We start from the raw sequence: 20,073 nt of genomic DNA on the forward strand, positions 1-20,073 counted from the left end.
TCGTCCATTAAAAAAGTTTCTTAACCATGTTGTGTGATACTCTTCCATACTTGTATAAATAAAATCAACAAGAGCTATAGTGTTGTAGGCCTTGTTACGTAATAACACAATATCTTTAAGAATTGATGCATCTCTGAATGAAAGTTAATTAAAAGTTTTCAATAATTGGTAACATATGATATCCATCATGGGTATTTATTAAATATTGATTTTTCATCACTAGAACATAATATTTCTGTCATAATTTTAAATGATTTTTCAGCTTCTTTTACATTTGATGATACTAAACAATTTTGAAATGCTTTGAATAATGCTTTTATTTATTTGTCCTTACAAATATCATGTTTTTTTTTTCAAAAAGCCAACGCTACACTGATTGACAAATATGGAAACGACATATTAATGATTTTGACAATGGCCAAACATACTTAAGAGCTTGTCTTTCAGCTTCACTATCATCTGTCATGAACTGTTTAGGATATCTTTGGGAAGAAAATGTAAATGGTACAGACTCTTTCAATAGTGTAAAGGCAGCAATGTAATCTTCAGTTGACTATCCTTTAGTGATCATAAGAGCTAATTGTGTAGCTCCTATCCCACTAGCAGTAAGCATAATTGTTACAGAATGACTATATTGATATCACAAGATGCCATACTACCTACAAAAGCCTTGAGAATGTTGCATTATTGGAGTAATTACTATTATAGCAAATAGGTCTTCTGTATACCTTACAATAATATCATTTTTAGTATACTCTAATATTTTTTCTTCTAATTTCTGAAAATGAGTAATATTTGTATATTGGTATCAGTACTCAGTTGGTTTGGTTTCAAATTAATACTACAAAGAAACTGTTACTTGCTAGACACATTTAGTAGACATGTAATCTAATTTGTGTATCATAATAAGTGTACATATTATTATTTTTCTCATATTACTCTCACAATGTTTATCACCATATTGTTCTCATAATTAATTGTGCTATTCATATGACATGTCTACATAGTTATTTAATATTTAAATTATATTAATTGCCGTTGTCTAATCTCTCTATAAACCTATGGCTAATATAACATTACTTGTTACATATATACAGTATTGTCATAATGTTTTATATTTTGTAATTAGAATTTTTTTCTATGGTTAAAGAATTATTATTATAACCAAATTTTTCTAAAAACTGCATAATATTAAGTGTTTTAAATATAATTTATTTAGACCTAAAGTATAATAATAGCATTATACTAACACTGTGTCAAACCTGCTGAGAACCTCTTACAGTCAAGCATCTTCTTGTGTACTATTGAAACCATATGAACACTAAAAAAGCCTAAGAATACCTGACAACCTCTTTGAAGCTCTTTGCCCAATAGAAGATATCAATTAAATTATCTTATTTCTCAAAAATATTTATTTACATAACTTAATCTAAGAAATTAAAAAAGTTATAGATTCATTTGCAGAAAAAGATAGGCGTATAAATCTTGAATAAACTAGTACTTAATTCATGTACCTAATAGACTTTGATAGATTTAAATAGTTTTACATATTTAACTATTATTTTTTCTTTAGTATAAATCCTTATTTTGTACTTTATAAGTATTAAATACAACACCTTATTTAGTTATATTCTTCTTAGGTAAATTGAACTAGACACATAATTTGTACTTGATATTAAGTTTAAACAGTTAACTGTTTATTTTTAACAATATCATTACTCATAAGTATTATAAAAAAAAGACAGTTTTATGTATTTATTTATTTAAAAAGTAAAATAAAATTTATTAAATATAATTAAAATTTTGACCCATTCAAACACGTAAATTTTAATAAGATTGTAAAAAACCATGTATAATAATAATGTATGAAATTCTAAATTAAAACAACAGTTATATTTTTGCCAAGAGTTGACATATTCTAATTATATATTCTTGTATGAATGAGTACATCGGAAATTCAATTATAGTTTTGAAAACTAACTGTTTTCCTCCAGAAATATATCTGCACCAGCTAAGATATAGGGTATGTTTTTACTAGTTAATCACAATTATATGTACATGTCTACATAACAATGTTAAGATAATAAAATAAGATCTTAGTTCATGCTTGAAACTGACTTAAATAGTGGAAGTTGAATACTCCTTATCCGTACTATTATCTCGACCTAAAATTTTATAGAAAGATACCAAAGGTTATTTAATTATTATTATTTTTTTCTCATTTAAATAATTAATTAATTCTTAAAGCATTGTACCAGTAGCACGCAGTTGTTAAATTTGAAATTGGTTTAACTAACAAATATTTTCATATAGTTAACTAATATTATTAGGTTGAACATACTAAAAAGAATAAAAAACAAATGATAAAATAAAATAATAATCTTTGAAATCTTTCTAGTAATAGTTTATCAATTAACAATAGTAACAAATAATAACAAATTTTGTATTTTTTCTACTAAAAATTTATTTATTTAGAATTACAACAATAAATTATGAAGATGCTTTAATGGTTTTTTCTGTTTTGTCCAAAAATGTGGCAAGATTAACATCGTTTGACGACAAACCACTTACGTCATGTGTGGATAATGTAACTTGTACTTTATTGTACACATTAAACCATTCAGGGTGATGATTCATTTTTTCACTTTTCAATGCTACTTGAGTCATGAACCCAAATGCCTATATTATTAAAACATGAAATTAATAGAAATATCAAATATTTATACAATGTACATACTTGAATAAAGTCAGAGAATAAAAATTCCTTGTAAATAGCATCTCTGTCTTTTACTAATGACCATTGATTAGAGAATAATGGCTGGAGTAACTTCTCTCTCTCTTCTTTAGTTAATAGGCTTGGCTAAAATAATTAATGTACATTAGATACATATTCTTAAAATATTATAACTTGATAAATTAAATTCTTAAAATAAAAATAAATATTATATTTTATCCATGTTTTAGATTCTGATGAATGCAACTACAGATTTTATAATATATGTTTTTTTTTTGTCATAACCTTTTGGAGAAATGAAAATAATTTAATCTAAAACTTTGAGGATGATTTTTGGTAGTTAATTGAATTTAGTAGTTTAAAATTAAAAAAAATTCTCACTTCAAAATAATTGCGAAAAACCAAAAACAATATAGAAGTTCCTCTTCTGTATAATAGATATAGAATATTTTTATTAAGTAGATCTCATTAGTGTATGTGTTAAATTTAAATTAAATGTAATAATAAGTAATATACAAAAACTATAATTATCCTAGGGTTGCCATACATCCCAGTTATGTCGAGACACTACCGGTTTTTAACCTAGTGTCCTTGTGTCCCAAGAAAGTGTTTTGGGATAGTGATTTGTCCCAGTTATAAAATTGTACTCAATAAAATACCGATTTTCAATTAGGACAAAACATTAACATCCTACACATTATAGTGATAACAAAAAAGTTGTTAAATTAAGTATTTTTTTGACGGGTTCAATGCAGCTGTGGAATGTGTATTTTCACTTATAAAGAGCACATGGACAAATTCGAGAACGGTAAAAGCTTTTCTTATTATAAAAACATGGTTCAATCATAGACTTTGTGAAGCATTCTACTACCAAATTTTATCTTTATAAATCTTTATTAAAACAAGTTTATGGATCAGCCGAATATTTAGTAAAATCTCCAGAAGAAACCCTGGACTCCAAAAGTTCCAAGGACTGATCAATGAATTATTATTATATGTGTTTATTTTTTTTTAATGACAGCCGTAAAATTTGATTGAAAACAATTGTAGAACATAATTTATAAATAATAAGATAATATGAATAATAGATTTTAGTATATTTCTTGCATACATAATTTATTATATATAAAAAAAAATGATTATTTTGTTTATATATATATCCATTCAAAATGTCCCAAGTTCAAGTAAATATAATCTGATAACCCAAAAACTAGCCTAAACTTTTAATAATTTTATATAATATATATACTTATATTTGCATTATTGGTATTAGTGATTTCTTTTTCTCTTAGTAATATGGTAAGTTAAACTAATTTTTTCCAACAAAAAACATAAAATACAGCCAGTAATTATAATATTAATAGTTTTTAAATTTCACTTTGTATGGAAATTATGATTTAGGTAATATTAGAATGCTTCATAATGATACACGTATTTAATACTATATATTTTATTTTAACTGTAATTGAGGTAATTTATAAACAAAGTTATTAATAAATAGTAAAAAAAATATTTATTTCTGGTAAGTATCTACAATAAATAATAAATATGATTAATTATTAAATATTATTAATAATATGCATTTGTATTATTATTTAATTTATCATAAGTTTGTTATAGATGCCTAAAATAATATTAATTTAATCTAAAAAAAAAAAATTACAGTTCTTATAATAACATGTATTTATAATCTCATATCTTTAATAGAAATAATGTATCTCAGTATTTCATAACGTTTTTTGAATGATGAAACACTTAACATTTTGAATTTTCATTTAACGATAATATTTTGGTATATACTATTTATAAAAAATAACTTAAAATTATTCTGGATGGTTATACACTTGTACTGTTAAGTGTTTTAGAAATTGATAATAGCCAAAAGATTAAAATTATGAAAGTAGAATATTTGCTTATTTCATGAATTTGTTTCCACCAGTTAAGAACCACTATCGTGCCTAAATACTTAAAAACAGTAGACGATAATCACAAATACATTCAATGATGGTTGAACATACCCAGTTAACTAATTGACTTGTGCTCTGTCACGTCGTGAGAAATTCCCTCCTACAAAAATTTTACTTAACAGATAAAAGCCTAAGCGAGCTGCCATCCCCTTATAAAACTATAAGTTGAGGGCCTTGAAGGCGCGGCCTTGGTTGCCCTTGTTTAATGACATTAGATAGTAGAAACTGACCACACCTCAAGCTTTTATGAGATTTTTTAAAATGTTTAATATTATGCTTGATGGTAGAAGACAAATTCACGTTTAAAATACTGTGAAAAGCTGGGACCAAATAGAAAACTATAATTTATATTTACGACTTTTAATTCTTAATTATACTCGACCACAATGGCCGTGTTCGTACACAGATCAGGATACAATATCAATACATAATAATATACATATACACAATATATACATCATAGTCAATAACTCACCATTTTTCTAGTACGCTTAGTCGAATATTTAACTACACAAGCGAGTATTGGTTTCCACGTACTGTTAAAGAACACTGCCGTCATTTAATGAACTGGTCGCAAAGAGAAAGTAGCAAATTGTCCGATTATAATAACATTACGTAATCTACTAATATTTTAATGTCTGGGGATTAGAATGCCGAACCAGCGTTCAGCACTAAGCCTGGGTTATCGCCTATCAATGACACGTCGTTTATGTCGATCGATTTATAATAGCGGATATTACTGAGAAACGAATCGGTTTAGAAACTTTAAAACAGTTATTATATTCTTATGGTCATTAGTTTTTAGTTAATTACTCTCATTGCTCTCTGTTCCGCCCAGATTTCGCTTATCAATCGAAACCTTTATTTTCGTGATCGACGCCGGTACGCAATGATAAGACGTGTAATGGAATCATCTCGTATTATTAGCTGCAGCTGTAGCCGCAGCTGTCATGAATTCAAATGATATTATAATATTATTATGTACCATTTTTAAAATATAATAGTTTTTGTCATTATTATATTATTATCTTAGTACTTCGTACTCGTATTACATAACAATAATTATAATAATAATTAATAAAATATATTTTAATGTAACAAAATTAAATCCGATTACATTTGGGTCGGCGGGGCTATTTCGTCATCGTCATTATCGCCTTTAAAATGATTAATTACTAATTACATGTATCTCATTATTTGGATTGTAATAAAAATGTAATATCGTTGTCAGGATAACGGCGGGTCCGCCGTGGACGACCAAGCTGAAATATTATTGCCGTTTATTTTACATCTTACACGAAATAACCGAGAATAATTTTTTTCTCCGTGAATCAGTATTAATTCGGTAATAATAAATTATCATATCGTATTAAACGATATCCAACCTAACCGGTTAACGTGAACGTAATATCATATATGGTCGTACATAAATGTGTAAGACATTAACACATTTTCGATATTTTTGCCCAAACAAAACATTTTACAAAAAATATGAATGTTTCAAATATTTGCGGATTCGGCGGAATACGACAATTTGTGTATTTACTATCTATTCTACCCGTGTGGCTGTATGGCTACCCTGTAGGATCGCACTATCAAAAAAACCCACGGTTCGGCGGCGATCGGCGTCCAAATGGAATATTTCGTATCAATTGAATATTTGCAAACGAATTTTAATAATTTTTTTTTTTTTTATATACAACGATCGAAACGACATTTGTTTTCATTTTATAGTTGACCGTTTTTATTTCTACTTGATAGTTCGTTTGAAATATACGACTATTCGAGTTAATCGCTAGGTGTCTTGGTAAATTTCGAATCGAGTACAACAGTTTTTACAAATTATATTATTAATAAAGTACCTGTTTTTCGTCAAATTTAACGTTTCAAAACATTAAACTTTGCTACAGAAATTGTCAATATATTTTCGCAGCTATCATATTAAAGACATTTTTAGTTATCGTAAAAATTACCTTATTTCTACTTTAATAAAATGGGTGATCTAAACATTTTAGACAAGTCTATGAGGAGTGTTTTTGGTATGTTTATTAAATAGTTCTGTAATGTATTATTTATTTAAAATAATAATTTGTCAACATTTTAGTTGGAAATATTCCATATGAGGCAACCGAAGAAAAGCTAAAAGATATATTTAATGAAGTAGGACCAGTTATATCATTTAAGTGAGTTTAATATTAATCAGTTTTTATCGTAATTTAAAAACAATTGTTTCTTGTAGATTGGTATATGACAGAGAAACTGGTAAACCAAAGGGTTATGGTTTTTGTGAATATAAAGATCAAGAAACTGCACTAAGTGCCATGCGTAATCTCAATGGCTATGAAATTGGAGGTCGTACTCTACGCGTTGACAATGCTTGTACAGAGAAATCCAGACTAGAAATGCAGTGTAATTTTTAACATAATTATCTTATGTACATAAAATAGAGCCTATTTTAAATAAATATCTATTATAGCATTAATGATGGGAATGCCTACTTCTGAAAGTAATTATGGTGATGCTGTTAATGCAGAAAAAGCACCTGAGATAATAAATAATGTAGTTTCAACTTTACCACCAGAACAGTTGTTTGAACTTATGAAACAAATGAAAGAATGTATTCAGGTAATATTTATAAACAAATAAATAAATATTTAATTTATAATGATTGACTTCAATCTTTAGAATAATCCTGTAGAAGCTAGAAATATGTTGCTCCAGAATCCTCAACTTGGTTATGCATTGTTGCAAGCACAAGTTATAATGAAAATTGTGGATCCAGAAGTCGCTAAAGTATTTATAAATTACTTATGTACTAGTTTATATGATTATTATTGTCAATTCATATTTAATGTAATTGAATATTATACAATATATGAGAAAATAAATTTGATCACTGATTAATGTTTTTATTTGTTATCAGTAATTATAATTTATTAATTCAATATCTAAAATTGATTTAATCATTTGCTGACCATTGGCATATTTTAGGCCTCATTATACTTTAATCATTTAAACACAAGAGTAATAAAGTATGTACTATCTGACTATTGAGACAAATTTGTCACATTATTTTAATTTTAACGTTTATAATAATACATAGTGTAATAATAGTGTTAAATATACTTTTTTATTAATTGGGAACAAACATTTTATATATGGTAATATTTAATACATATAATCAACAATGTAATAAATTTTAGGCTATCAATACATAATTTTATCTTCTATGTCATCATAAAAAACTATTCATTATTAATTCAACGCTATAAAAAAAAATCCACATTTATAAATATATGTGATTATGACAGCTCGTGTGCCGTAGTCATATGCTGTATAAATAATGACAAAGTTTAATCACTAGCTTCCATAAAAATACTTCAATACTCAGTTACTGTGCAAACGTTGGTTACCCATTATAGTCAACGTGTTAATAATTTCTCTCACAGTAAAGTTTGTTTTTAATATTATTAAAAAATATATTAACACTAATTACTTTATTTAAATAAATAAAACAAAATGTGTAATATACTATTTTATTTATTATACCTAACTGAATTTCAAACAAAATGTAAAAAAATTAACCATATCAATTTTAGTATTGTAGTATTTTATGTTAACCTTGTTATAAAATTAAAATTTAACTGCTCGTTGAATGGACAATTAATTGAAATTTAAATTTAAAAAAAATGTATTGCATTGAAAATAATAAAATTGTATGATATAATCATGGGCTATTGGTTCTTTTGGGTCTATTTCCTAAATGAGTCTTAGACCAATATGATTTTTATCTAAATCCTTTCTTAAGAATAGTCACATTTTTTTTTGTATTTTCTTGAAACTATTTAAAAAAAACAAATTTTTATCATGTTGTACACTTGGTCTACAAACGATTAATTAACAATTTTGATTATTAACAGTTAAAAATAATTTTGTAAAATATTATTCATTACTTAAATTTATCTTAATTTATGTGATACATAATAAATTATGTATAATTTGATTATAATGATAAAAATTTGAATTCTATAAATAATAAATAAGCAGAAAAAAAATTAAAATTTGTAAGCAATATTGTGATTATTTTTTAGACTATGTTGCATCCTGTACATAAAGTTCCAGCACCACTACACACTCCTAATACTGCATCAACTTCAAGAGTTCAGCCAATGCCTCAAATACCTAATAATGGTATTATTATTTAGTACAAAAATGTATTTAAAAACTTAAATCTTACAATTCAAATTCATCCTAAATCTGGTTAAAATCTTTATTTTCACAACTGATTAATTTTTGAATTACTTGAATTTTTTAGATAATATGGATTGGCAACATAGTAATATGTATCGTGGGCAAAGCTCAAGCCAAGATTTAAGACAGGCACAAAATCAAATGCCGTTCCATCCGCCACCATCATCATTGATGTCCAATAATGAACCTCCTCAGTCATTTATGTATATTATATAAAATAATGAATATCCTAAAAACAAATTATTATAAACAATTGTATATTATTTAAGGGCTGTAAGAGATTATCCACGGCCATCTGGAGATGTTTATAATAGAGATCGCAGAACTAATAATAGTTATATGGCAATACCACCACCAATGGTATCCGAACAACAAGTACCTCCACGAATGGTTCAGTCTTCTCAAGTTCAACAAGCACCATCTAATCAAACTGCTAAAACATCTGACTCTGAAAAGGTAATAATTTTTAATCTAATGTTTTTATAACATGTATAATTGAAATATAATTAAATTTTTTTTAGGCTGCTCTGATAATGCAAGTATTACAATTAACTGATGCACAGATTGCAAAGTTGCCTAACGAACAACGCCAAAGTATACTTCAACTGAAAGAAAAAATTTCCAATTCAAAAAAAAAAGATTAAATCTCATTAAATTTTTATTTAATTTTGTATACATTATTTTCTACTTTGACATTAATACTATTTACATTTAAGGTAACTAATATATTTTTAAAATGTTTATTTATAAAGTTCAATAAAATTGCAACTATAATAAATTGTTATTTATTGTATAGAAATATAGAATGTATTAAAATTCAAACATTCAGTTTTAACAAACTCGAATAGTTTAGTAGGCAGTAGACACCCATTTGACATATTTTCTTTAACAATCTAATATTATGTTAAAATTCAACTGTAAAATGTCCAATTTATGATAAAGGTACTATTATTCAAGTTTTTCATATTGATAAATTGTTTATAACACAAAAATAATGTTGAATATCATATTTTATGACATATAGTATGCTTTGTTAAAAAATCATAGCGTAAGAGATTAAAAATTAATAAATAAGATTTATTTTAAAATAATAGCCTCAAATAATTTAGACATTGAGAGTTTAGAAATTAGTTTATAGTTGTTAAATTATTTTTATCATGATATTTATAGATAAGAAAAATAAAAGAATTTTTCCAACAATTTGGAAAAATATAAAATATGAATATTATTAAGATAACAAATTTAGGGGTTTAAAAAGCATATTACAATAATTATTTTAAAATATTGGTTCAATACTATTTGATCCTGTTTTTTAATATTGGGTTATCTATATATATTTAAACAATATTTTCTTCAATTAGTCTCGTTACTCGTTAGATATACCATTCAAATTAAAATCATGAACAATATTGGTTATGTTTCATTAAGATTGTTTGAAATGACATACTTTATTCTTAGTAAAACCAGAAGAGAAAAATGTAGCAAACAATTACATCATATCGTTTAAATTATGAACAAATATTATTTAATATGTACAGTGTTTCTATATTCTGAAAATTACTATTATTGTTCAAAAGATATTTATCAACGTATTGCATACTAGTCATATTTATTATTTACCAGTTACCTATAAAATATTTAGTAGTTAAAAATTAAATTTATGGTATAATGTTACACAACTGTAGTTAGGTATAATAAAGAAGTAGTGATGGTTAATCATTAACTTTATAATATGTTTTTATTGAGATTAATTTAGTCATCGAGTTCTCATATTTATGTAACAGATATACTATGTTTTTGTTTTTATTATTTAAAAAACATACCAATGTGAACATTTCAAATACATATTAATTCAATGTACTTATAAATTATTACTTGTGGTACCTATTAGCACAAATCATTGGATTGATATTAATACAATTACAGCAGAATGTATGTTAGTAATTTAGTTTCTTACAATAGGTAGGTACTTTTTAACATATTTTTGTGTTTTTATTATTTTTTTGAATTTATATTAATTCATATTAATTTATGGTATTTAGTATTTTAGTTTGATACACCATGTTTTTAAAACTTATAACTTACTAAACAATATAAATTATTTCTAAATGGATGCAATTATACTTATATACACTGGGATGGCTAACATGTGGCTCTCATCATTCAGATGTGGTTCGTGTTTTATTTATAAAATTAAAATTTTCTTGATATATTATTATTATGAATTTAATTTTTTTAAGTATACAATTTTTACATTTATAAAAAATTATCAAATTACATAAAATGTATAATATTTTGGCTCTACGTATCATTGTATGCATATATATATGGAATCTAAATCTATTCACATTGATCACCCATGACTTATAGTTATAGAAAATTACCTATTTGATAGAACTTATTACAGATTTAATAACTAAAACTTATAAATTAAAATAATTAAGCATTTGTGAACAAAAAAAAAAAAACTTCAATTCTCGATATAAAACAATAAGCCTACATTTTAAATTATTTATTTATTTTATTAGTACACTGAAATTCAATTTTGTTAGCTTATGTACAAAGCTTTTTGATATATAAGAATTTATCATCAAGAAATTGTTATAAACTTGTAAGTGGCAAGTAAGTGTCCTATCATACTCATTGTTTTGTTACTGTAGTTTCTAGGTGCTGTTTTAACCTACATGTAATGCAAGTAATGTGAAAATGGTTCACCATCAATAATTATACAACGATTTACGATAGAAAAAAAAAAGGTAAAAAAATATATTGTAATCCAAAAGCTTCAACTCAGAATTTCTAAAATCTGTATAGTACTTTTCAAGTATAATTTATTAAGACTTTAAACATTATAAAAGTATTATACCAACACTGTGTCAAACCTGTGATAAGAACCTCTTACAGTCAAGCACCTTCTTGTGTACTAATAATAAAAAATAATCCATTAAATAATCAAGTAAATGATTTGAAATTGTTGGAATAATTAATGCCACATTTGTCATGAACCTTTTAAAAATGGGGTCTTCAAACTTAATCAGAGTTTGAGAAAAAAAAATAAAAACTACAATAATTTTCCTCAATTTGTTATTCGTTATTAAAAAAAAATATTTTCATATTATAAAATTGATAATGTAATAGTTTTCTTAAGTTTTTTTTATAGCTGACAAAATTAGTTTTTGATTATCGGTCAATCTAAATTTTTGTTTTGATATTATATAAATGCTACCAAACAGAGATATAATATTAAAGATAATTAGCATAACAAATTGTAGAAAAATAAAATCATGAGTTAAAGCTCATTGTGATCTTTCACCCTGATTTTAAGTTGAAGACCCTTTATATATTTTAGTGTAAGAAGGGCATATCAAATACACAGTGTCGTAGCCTATGGCTAATTGTTTGATGGCTGATTGCATTATAAAAAAAAATCTATATTGTATATTAAATATTATAAGTGATGCATACAATTATTATTGCAGATCTTTTATTAGAATATTAATACATAGTAAAATTAAAATTCCTTTTAAGATTTACATATTGCCAGATTTCAGTAAATAACACAAAATCATATATACTTACATGTATATTTTTAAATTTTCTACATCATGACATTTGTGGCATTATTTTTTCTTATGATGATGGTTAAATTGTTTGAAATACTTATAGGAGTTTATGGTATTATACATGAATCCTCTGCTATTTGCAAACCATTACATAATATTATAATATTACTTTTATTTGTTTTGAACACTTAGGCAACAAATTGTTAACTTATATTATTAGGTGTTGATTTTTTTTTTATTTATCAACTAGCAGCATTAGTGAAAGAACCTAGGTTATAGTATGTGTAACGTAATACATATAGGGCTAACACAATGTTGTAGAATTAAAAGTAAAAAGACACTTTTTTTTATGATTATAATAAAATTTTTATACATTAATTATAATATTAAATTGTTAAAAACTTGTTCATAAGATATGTTATTGATAATTGTTTTTTTAATAAACTAATATCTAAAAATATTGTTTATTTTTATATGCATTACCTGTTTTAACTCTTCATTTTCAGAACTCAATTCCTTGCTCATTTATTTATATTTTTTAATATCTGTTGATTCATTTGCTGGGCTTGTAGAACTCAAATCAGAACGAGATAAACAATGATCAAATTTTTAAAAAATTGTCTTTAACTCAATGTTAAACCACTGTAACTCTACCAAAGTGTAAACCTTGAATGATCATTAATAATAAATATTATATGAATTGGGAATTACGTTTTATAGGTAGATTTTTAGGGAAATATACCAAAATTAAACCATTTTTTATTACTTCATTGCATATTTACATTATCTAATTGTAATTAAATGCAATATAAATAATAATCAAACAGGTTTATTTAATAAATTTTATTCAATGCTCAAGCTATAATATCTGTACAAGAATACTCTTATCAATTAAATCTAAAACACTCCATAATTATATTATTAACATAGGTATAATACCTATACATACATATACAATGGTTTTTCAGCAGCACATGAAAAAATTACAATTTCATTCTTATTTCTCTTAAATTTAATTTCAACTCTTTTCTAAAAATGCCTTATATTTAAAGCAACTCTGAATATGTTGATATGTTATTAATTTATGGTAATAGGCAGACTGCTACTTTGTATCTTCAAAGGTTTGCGAATAGAAAATTACCAGCTTCAAGATTTTTTCAAAACATTGAAAATTGTATGAGTAGAACAGGTATTTCACAACCTTATATTAAGAATTTAGTCAATATAGGTGAATTATTATTTTTAAATTTATTAATTCAGGTACATTACCTAATGGAGATCTTAAATTAAATACTAAATTATTTAAATTGCGAACTATGCCATACTCAAACTACCAACAAACCATATAATATTGACCATTAGGTATTTAAACGATCGCGGACAAAACACCTTTTTTTACTAAATCTAAAGTAAACAAAATACATTTATTTTATCTATTTCTTATGATTATATTTTATAATATAACCGTATTTAATACTAGGTATAACAAAGATGTACATACTGATATTCTGTACAATAGCGATTTAATTTTATTTAAGATTTTAACATTGTTAAAGAAGCAAAATATATTTATTGCGAGCCACACTACTTGCATTCGCTCGCTGTACGAGCACGCGGGCCACATGTTTGATAGAATGATACCGCTATTGCACTCTAATATATACACTATAATTCGCAGTTTTTTTCAAAACTAGAAAAAATATTAAAAATTAGGAAATTTATGAAATTAAAATATTGAAACATCAATATTATCAGAAAAATAAATTCTACAAAATGGCTATCATAATTTTTTTTTGAAAATAATTAAATAAAAAAATACATTTTTTAACTTTTTTACCAAAACATGAAATATTTGTAGTTCTTGTCCTTGTGAATCTTATTAAAAAAACAGAACTATGATATCTCCATTATTTCAGGAGATATCGCAATGGGTAAATCTTCGTGGGATGCCCTGTATATATCGACGTTGTTGTCAGCAGAACCAATTTTGTGTTAGTAGTATCAATAACTTATAATTATACGTCGTCTGCAGATGTTTCTTCATACTTAATAGATCCTCTAGTAGTTTATTTATATAATAACTCAAATATACTATTGGTATACTATATTTTATTTTAATGAAAACATTAAATAATATTTAAATTCCACATTAAAATAAAATAAAACCGTATTGATACTTTTGAAATAGTTTCTGTCAGTTTTTGAATACATAACTTAATATTAAATATTTATTGATTTATATATCTATGGGTAATAAAATAAAACTAGAAAAATTGTTTGTTTTATACTAATTATTTTGTTATACATTGTATTATATTATATTAATGTGTCAATTAGCCCTTTAGTAAAAGTACATGATTTTCAAATTAAAAATATATATATATTATTTTTACTTTATAAGTAGAATTAGATACTATGTTTTGTGTATAAAGCTATATTTAAAGCTTGAACAACCATAATATTTTAAGAAGTAACTCCAATTTGTGTGTACTTAGTTATTTTCTACTTATAAAATAGATAAAACAAAAAAGAGCTAGTTAATTATAAGGTTACAAGGTCACAAGTTCTGTGAGTGAAAATTGAACTAGTTTTAAAATAATATTTTTAATGTTCTTTAAAATCATTATAGAGATTGGGTCTCACTAACACAAACCTAATGTTAAAAACTATATTAAACCTATGTTAAAGTGCTTTCATGAGTTCAATACTTAGGAGTTACTATTTTATTGTAAGAACGGCAGAGTATAAACATAACATTATTAATTTTAAATAAACAAATTACAGTTTGTAGATCTATTATTTATAAGTAACACATATATTATAAATGTACAAAATTATATATGTTTATTTTAACGATTGAGATAAGATTATAAATTTCTAATAAAAATTGAATTGGCAGTAATTATTAAATTAAATAATTAAAAAATGTATTACTTTTTTGTTTTGGGCCTAATTGAATTGTTTAATTTATTAAGAGCTAAAAACCTAGTGTAATATATATATATATATATATATATATATATATATGTATATATATATATATTTATATAAATAAAGCTAAAATGTAATTAATTTAATGAGTCAGTATTAATAAAAAAATAATTTTTAACCTCTTAAAATTATATTTCAACCAGAAAATTATCGTCTGTAACGGTGTTTTTTACTTCTTGATTCATTTGAACTAGAAGAACTATTTCGTTTGCTTTTGTGCTTTCTGGAATTATGTGATGGTGGCGATCGACTTCTTCTTGATTTATAATTATGCGGAGATCTTCTATCATAGTTTCTTGAATGTGACCTACTCCTATATCTTGAATGCAACCTACTACTCTTTGACATTGAATGTGATCTACTTCTATTTCTAGAACGCGATCTTCGTTTTCTCTTTACACTATCTGCATTAGTTTTATTCGAAGATTTTGATTTACTTTTATCATTTGTCTTATTTCTGTATTTATAGTCAGTATTATCACTTTTCTTACTAACACTACTACTGCTTGATGAACTAGAACTTGATGATCTTTTTGATTTAGATTTTTTTTTTTTTTGTCCATTTTTAATATTCAAATCATTTGATAATTCTTTTTTAATTTTATCATGTCCCTTGACCATCTTTTGGCTAGGTCCTTCATCCTCAGTATGTTCTGAAATTCACAATCGTAAATCTTTATATTATTATTTTAAAATCAATAAATTTAAGACATTATAAATACAGTTTGATATTTTAAGAATCATTTTAATACCACAATATAATATATAATAGTTAATACTTGGTATTAAAATTAAAAAAATCACTCAACACAATTAATCGCTAAATAATAATCAAATATATATACATATATATATTTAAATATTGTTAATTGATTTTGAACTATTCTAACTCTGAAATTATTGATTACTAAACTAAAAACATGTTTAATATATACATTTTTTTTATTAATTAAATTAACATAATTTTACCTTTTTTCTGAATGTTTTCCACTACCTGACTACTATTATCATTAATCTCTTCACCGAGTTTGATACTATTATCAAATTTGGATCTCACAAGTTTTTCCCGGTCTTCTAGTTGATCCAATTCTATAAGGATTCTTGCTTCAATATAACTGAACTCACGTTGGCGTTTTAATATTCTTTCCTAAGTATGTTAACAATTATTGTAAATTTAAATTTGAAGATAATAAATTAAATTATTTAATTGCAATTTGAACCAAGTAAAAATATAATTTACTTGAATAGCTTCATCAGAATCCTGTTTTAATTGTTTATGACCTGAAATAAGCTGTTCTTCATCACTTTCATCAGATGACCCAGATTCTGAACCATAAACTCCAAGACCTTTTAAAAAAGTCATTAGTTATAGCAAGTTAGTAAATAATTTATTTAAAAAAAATATGTTTGTAGATGTCAGACATAAAAATATTGGTAAAAATTATAACAATATAAACAGTAAAAAAAATGTACATAATTAATTATTGATATAATTAATGGACGACTGACAATAGCTTCACAATAAGTATATTTTAACTTGCATTCAAGTAATGTAATTATTACATTAATTAAATGTATATTATAGTTAAAAAACAACATTAAAAACTTACCCAAATTACCAGCTAATGATGTTTGATTTCGATTCACTTGATTATCTGTTACATGCCATATTTTGATAATAATATATTTTAAAAATAGATTAAAAGTATAAAATAAATATTTTTTGTTTACTCATACATTAAATTATTAATTTACTTACGATATCGGACTATTTTATGTGGAGTTTTAATTATGCAAAATATTACCTGTTTGTAAAGTAGATTTCAGCACATCTTTGACTATATTTAACATCATATCATTAGTAACATCCATTAATAATTTTGTTAGAATTTTTCGTAGACTTAACATCTGAAACAATTGAATCCAATTACAATTACTATTATAAGCATTTTAAAATACAATTAAAGAAATAATAATAACTTAATTATTTTTGTTTGTTGTAAATACAAGTAGGTAAATGTTAAAAACTGTATTACCGTATCTTCCCAGATTTGAGCTTTAGTCTTACGTGGATTGAGAGGAGAAAGGTCATTCTTCACAGACTCAGTTTTTCTAGGTTCATTATCATTGACATAATCAATAGACGCTGGTTCAACATCGTCATCAATCATTTGAGTTTCGTGGTCTAAATTCAAAGGTGACTAAAAAAAATGTAATTATTATAATATTTTTTTAATAATAAAAACTTGAAATACAATTAATAAATCAATAATATAAAAACAATATATACATTGGGCAATTCCTGTGTAACATTTTCATTTGTGAAACTAGAATAATCAGATTCACTAAAAGATTGTTCTTGTTCAATTTTTCTTCGTTTTTCTCTTTCCATTTTTTCTAGTCCCTCTCGAATCCAAGCAGGTAATTGCTTTCGTTTAGCAGCATCTGATAAATTATGAACAAAAAAAAACATTATAATAATTTAACAAAAGAAAGAAAAGTTTATTTTGTTGTTAGTTTAGTAACAGAATTATAAAAATTGATAATTACCAATAAACGATGGATCTTGAGTTCTATCATCCACATTAGTAATCACATTAAGTTTATTCCATTGATCTGGTTCAGTAGGCGGCGGCACTCTAGTATTGGGCCCTACCCAATAATTCTAAAATAATATTTATATAATTAATTAATAATAATTTATATTTTTAAAATTATAAAAACTTACATTGGGTGGATATGATTTGTTTGGTGTCATCATTGGGTAAGGTGGGGGTGGTTCAGATAATATAGGAGGCATAATAAAAGGGGGTCTAAGTGGATTAATTGACTCTACAATAGGTGTTTTAGTAGGTACAGATGTTGAAGAAGATGCCCAATTCCAATTCCATTGTTGTTGTTGCTGCCAAGTCCATGTATTCCAAGCACTAGGCTTTTCAATTTTATTTCCTAGAAAAAACAATGTTTAATAAAGGTTTTAACACCCTTATTGGTAAATTACTAACGTGCAACAGGATTGGCAATAGTATGATCATTAAGAGTTATATTTGTTCCTGCTGCTGTATTTGAAGGATTCTGAGGTTCTACATGTTGACTGGGTAAAGTGTGTTCAGAAGTCGGAATTCTATCTTGTTGTCCATGTAGCATCGGAGGTGGAGTTTCTTTCATTTTGATCCATTGTTGAGCTAAACTTGCCCAATCCACTAGAAGATAATAATTTGTCTTAAATATAATTTTTACGACTAACATTTTACTGTATATATTATATACCTTGTTCATTGTTCATATTCTTATATAAAGCAGGATTCATCCATTGGTTCCCATAAGCCATGTTTGTTGATGATGGATTCGACCACATAAACCACAGCACACACAATTGAGAGCGAGTACTCAAGACAATTTTGTTAAGGTCTAATTTCAAAGCATAGAAATTTATAGCTCGAGAAGTCTCAAATCAGTACACTTAATGTCAAGTGGCATATTTTAAACACGACTAAGAAGTACAACTTACTGTTTCATACGAGTATGACGACGTCGAAAACGATTTCTAGGATCGCGTGGCCTACTCAAGTCAACGAGGGTTAATTACTGAAATATCAAAAATGTAGTGCACAAATTTCGATAGGTTCAGCGAATTTGCGGCGGCAAATGCGCGACAGCGTTTGTACCGATTACCAAATGTTGAGTTCAACGTTGTAAGTTACAGATTTATAGTAAGCTATAGTGACTAGAAGTCAACAGTTCAGACTAAACTTCAAACAACTCTATTAAACTTAACTATGACGACAAAACAATTAAAACATAGTCACAAGTCATGCGCTTGTACAATGTAGTAATGAACTGATATTCTTGTACAGTAAGGTTTACGCGTTTACGGCATTACGGCACATGCATTATCAGAGAAGTTCGATAAGAAAAATGCCAACATTTTTGTACCGTAATTATTGTGCGGTACAAAAATCTCGGTTTCCTCCATGGACGAATACAGCTGGTACGTCCGTGATCTCCTCCATAAAACATTTTGATAAAAAAAATAATTACGCTGTACAGTCACAGAAATCTTTTCGGCTATTCTGTCTTCTGTGTTATAGCCGATATAGGTATATATAAGTGATGTGTATAAGTGATTTGTATTTTGGAGATCATGAGTACTATTGATTTATCTACAAGTATACAATTTTGTCGACATTTCTGATTTTTCACAGATATCAGAGTCATTGTTGTGATTACTTACTTATTATCAGGGCTTAAAACATTTGCTTAATTTTATGGATTGACTTAAAATGGAAGTGTATGGAAGTGTATGTCATATTACAACATGATCAATTATGAAATTTGAAAGTGGTCTTTTTGCTGTTTTCTACGATTTTTTAAAAAGATACCTATTTTTAGTTTGTCTGATTATTTTTGCTTTTTTGACAAGTTTTTCCACTTTTTTTTTCAGAAAATCCCCCCGAAAATCTATAAACAATAAGGCTAAATGTCTCGAAAGTGAAGTTCGATTTTTTTATTATATAAAGATTTATTTTTATTTAGAAACATTTTCTAATCATTTTGTTTCAATATT

At 25.5% G+C, this 20,073-nt stretch overlaps 3 protein-coding genes across 3 annotated transcripts; 1 reads left to right on the forward strand and 2 right to left on the reverse strand.

Moving 5' to 3' along the window:
- Positions 1-2,426: 2,426 nt before the first annotated feature.
- LOC113557386 (pterin-4-alpha-carbinolamine dehydratase) lies at positions 2,427-5,542 on the reverse strand. The gene is made up of 3 exons (XM_026962871.2): positions 5,177-5,542; positions 2,738-2,860; positions 2,427-2,679 (listed from the first exon to the last, which is right to left on the reverse strand). Exons 1-3 carry the CDS (start codon positions 5,258-5,260, stop codon positions 2,491-2,493), a joined length of 396 nt encoding a protein of 131 aa, XP_026818672.1. The 5' UTR covers positions 5,261-5,542; the 3' UTR covers positions 2,427-2,490.
- A 413-nt stretch (positions 5,543-5,955) lies between these two features.
- On the forward strand, positions 5,956-9,667 carry LOC113557197 (cleavage stimulation factor subunit 2-like). Its single transcript, XM_026962576.2, has 9 exons — positions 5,956-6,740; positions 6,806-6,884; positions 6,941-7,110; positions 7,178-7,326; positions 7,387-7,494; positions 8,793-8,892; positions 9,017-9,155; positions 9,222-9,408; positions 9,474-9,667. Exons 1-9 carry the CDS (start codon positions 6,695-6,697, stop codon positions 9,594-9,596), a joined length of 1,101 nt encoding a protein of 366 aa, XP_026818377.1. The 5' UTR covers positions 5,956-6,694; the 3' UTR covers positions 9,597-9,667.
- Positions 9,668-15,566: 5,899 nt separating this feature from the next.
- LOC113556405 (arginine/serine-rich protein PNISR-like) lies at positions 15,567-19,378 on the reverse strand. Its single transcript, XM_026961325.1, has 12 exons — positions 19,018-19,378; positions 18,777-18,917; positions 18,512-18,709; positions 18,235-18,455; positions 18,057-18,171; positions 17,797-17,951; positions 17,543-17,707; positions 17,312-17,414; positions 17,117-17,161; positions 16,747-16,853; positions 16,476-16,653; positions 15,567-16,159 (listed from the first exon to the last, which is right to left on the reverse strand). The coding sequence occupies exons 2-12, from the start codon at positions 18,862-18,864 to the stop codon at positions 15,654-15,656; spliced, it is 1,881 nt and encodes a 626-aa protein (XP_026817126.1). The 5' UTR covers positions 18,865-18,917; positions 19,018-19,378; the 3' UTR covers positions 15,567-15,653.
- Positions 19,379-20,073: the final 695 nt, after the last annotated feature.

Source organism: Rhopalosiphum maidis, chromosome 3 (assembly GCF_003676215.2).
Source record: "Rhopalosiphum maidis isolate BTI-1 chromosome 3, ASM367621v3, whole genome shotgun sequence".
Taxonomy (NCBI): domain Eukaryota; kingdom Metazoa; phylum Arthropoda; class Insecta; order Hemiptera; family Aphididae; genus Rhopalosiphum; species Rhopalosiphum maidis.

What these genes read in the sequence shown, in the direction of transcription:
- LOC113557197 (XM_026962576.2), top strand. Translation starts at nt 6,695, where the DNA reads ATGGGTGATCTAAACATTTTAGACAAGTCTATGAGGAGTGTTTTTG. An exon ending in AAATGAAAGAATGTATTCAG is followed by an intron (nt 7,327 to 7,386) that starts GTAATATTTATA and finishes TTCAATCTTTAG; the next exon opens with AATAATCCTGTAGAAGCTAG. An exon ending in TGGATCCAGAAGTCGCTAAA is followed by an intron (nt 7,495 to 8,792) that starts GTATTTATAAAT and finishes ATTATTTTTTAG; the next exon opens with ACTATGTTGCATCCTGTACA.
- LOC113556405 (XM_026961325.1), bottom strand. Translation starts at nt 18,864, where the DNA reads ATGTGGTCGAATCCATCATCAACAAACATGGCTTATGGGAACCAATGG. An exon ending in TTACACAGGAATTGCCCAAT is followed by an intron (nt 17,708 to 17,796) that starts GTATATATTGTT and finishes CATTTTTTTTAG; the next exon opens with TCACCTTTGAATTTAGACCA. An exon ending in ATCATTAGCTGGTAATTTGG is followed by an intron (nt 16,854 to 17,116) that starts GTAAGTTTTTAA and finishes CTTTTTTAAAAG; the next exon opens with GTCTTGGAGTTTATGGTTCA.
- LOC113557386 (XM_026962871.2), bottom strand. Translation starts at nt 5,260, where the DNA reads ATGACGGCAGTGTTCTTTAACAGTACGTGGAAACCAATACTCGCTTGT. An exon ending in CTAAGCGTACTAGAAAAATG is followed by an intron (nt 2,861 to 5,176) that starts GTGAGTTATTGA and finishes TAATTATTTTAG; the next exon opens with CCAAGCCTATTAACTAAAGA. An exon ending in TATTCTCTGACTTTATTCAA is followed by an intron (nt 2,680 to 2,737) that starts GTATGTACATTG and finishes TTAATAATATAG; the next exon opens with GCATTTGGGTTCATGACTCA.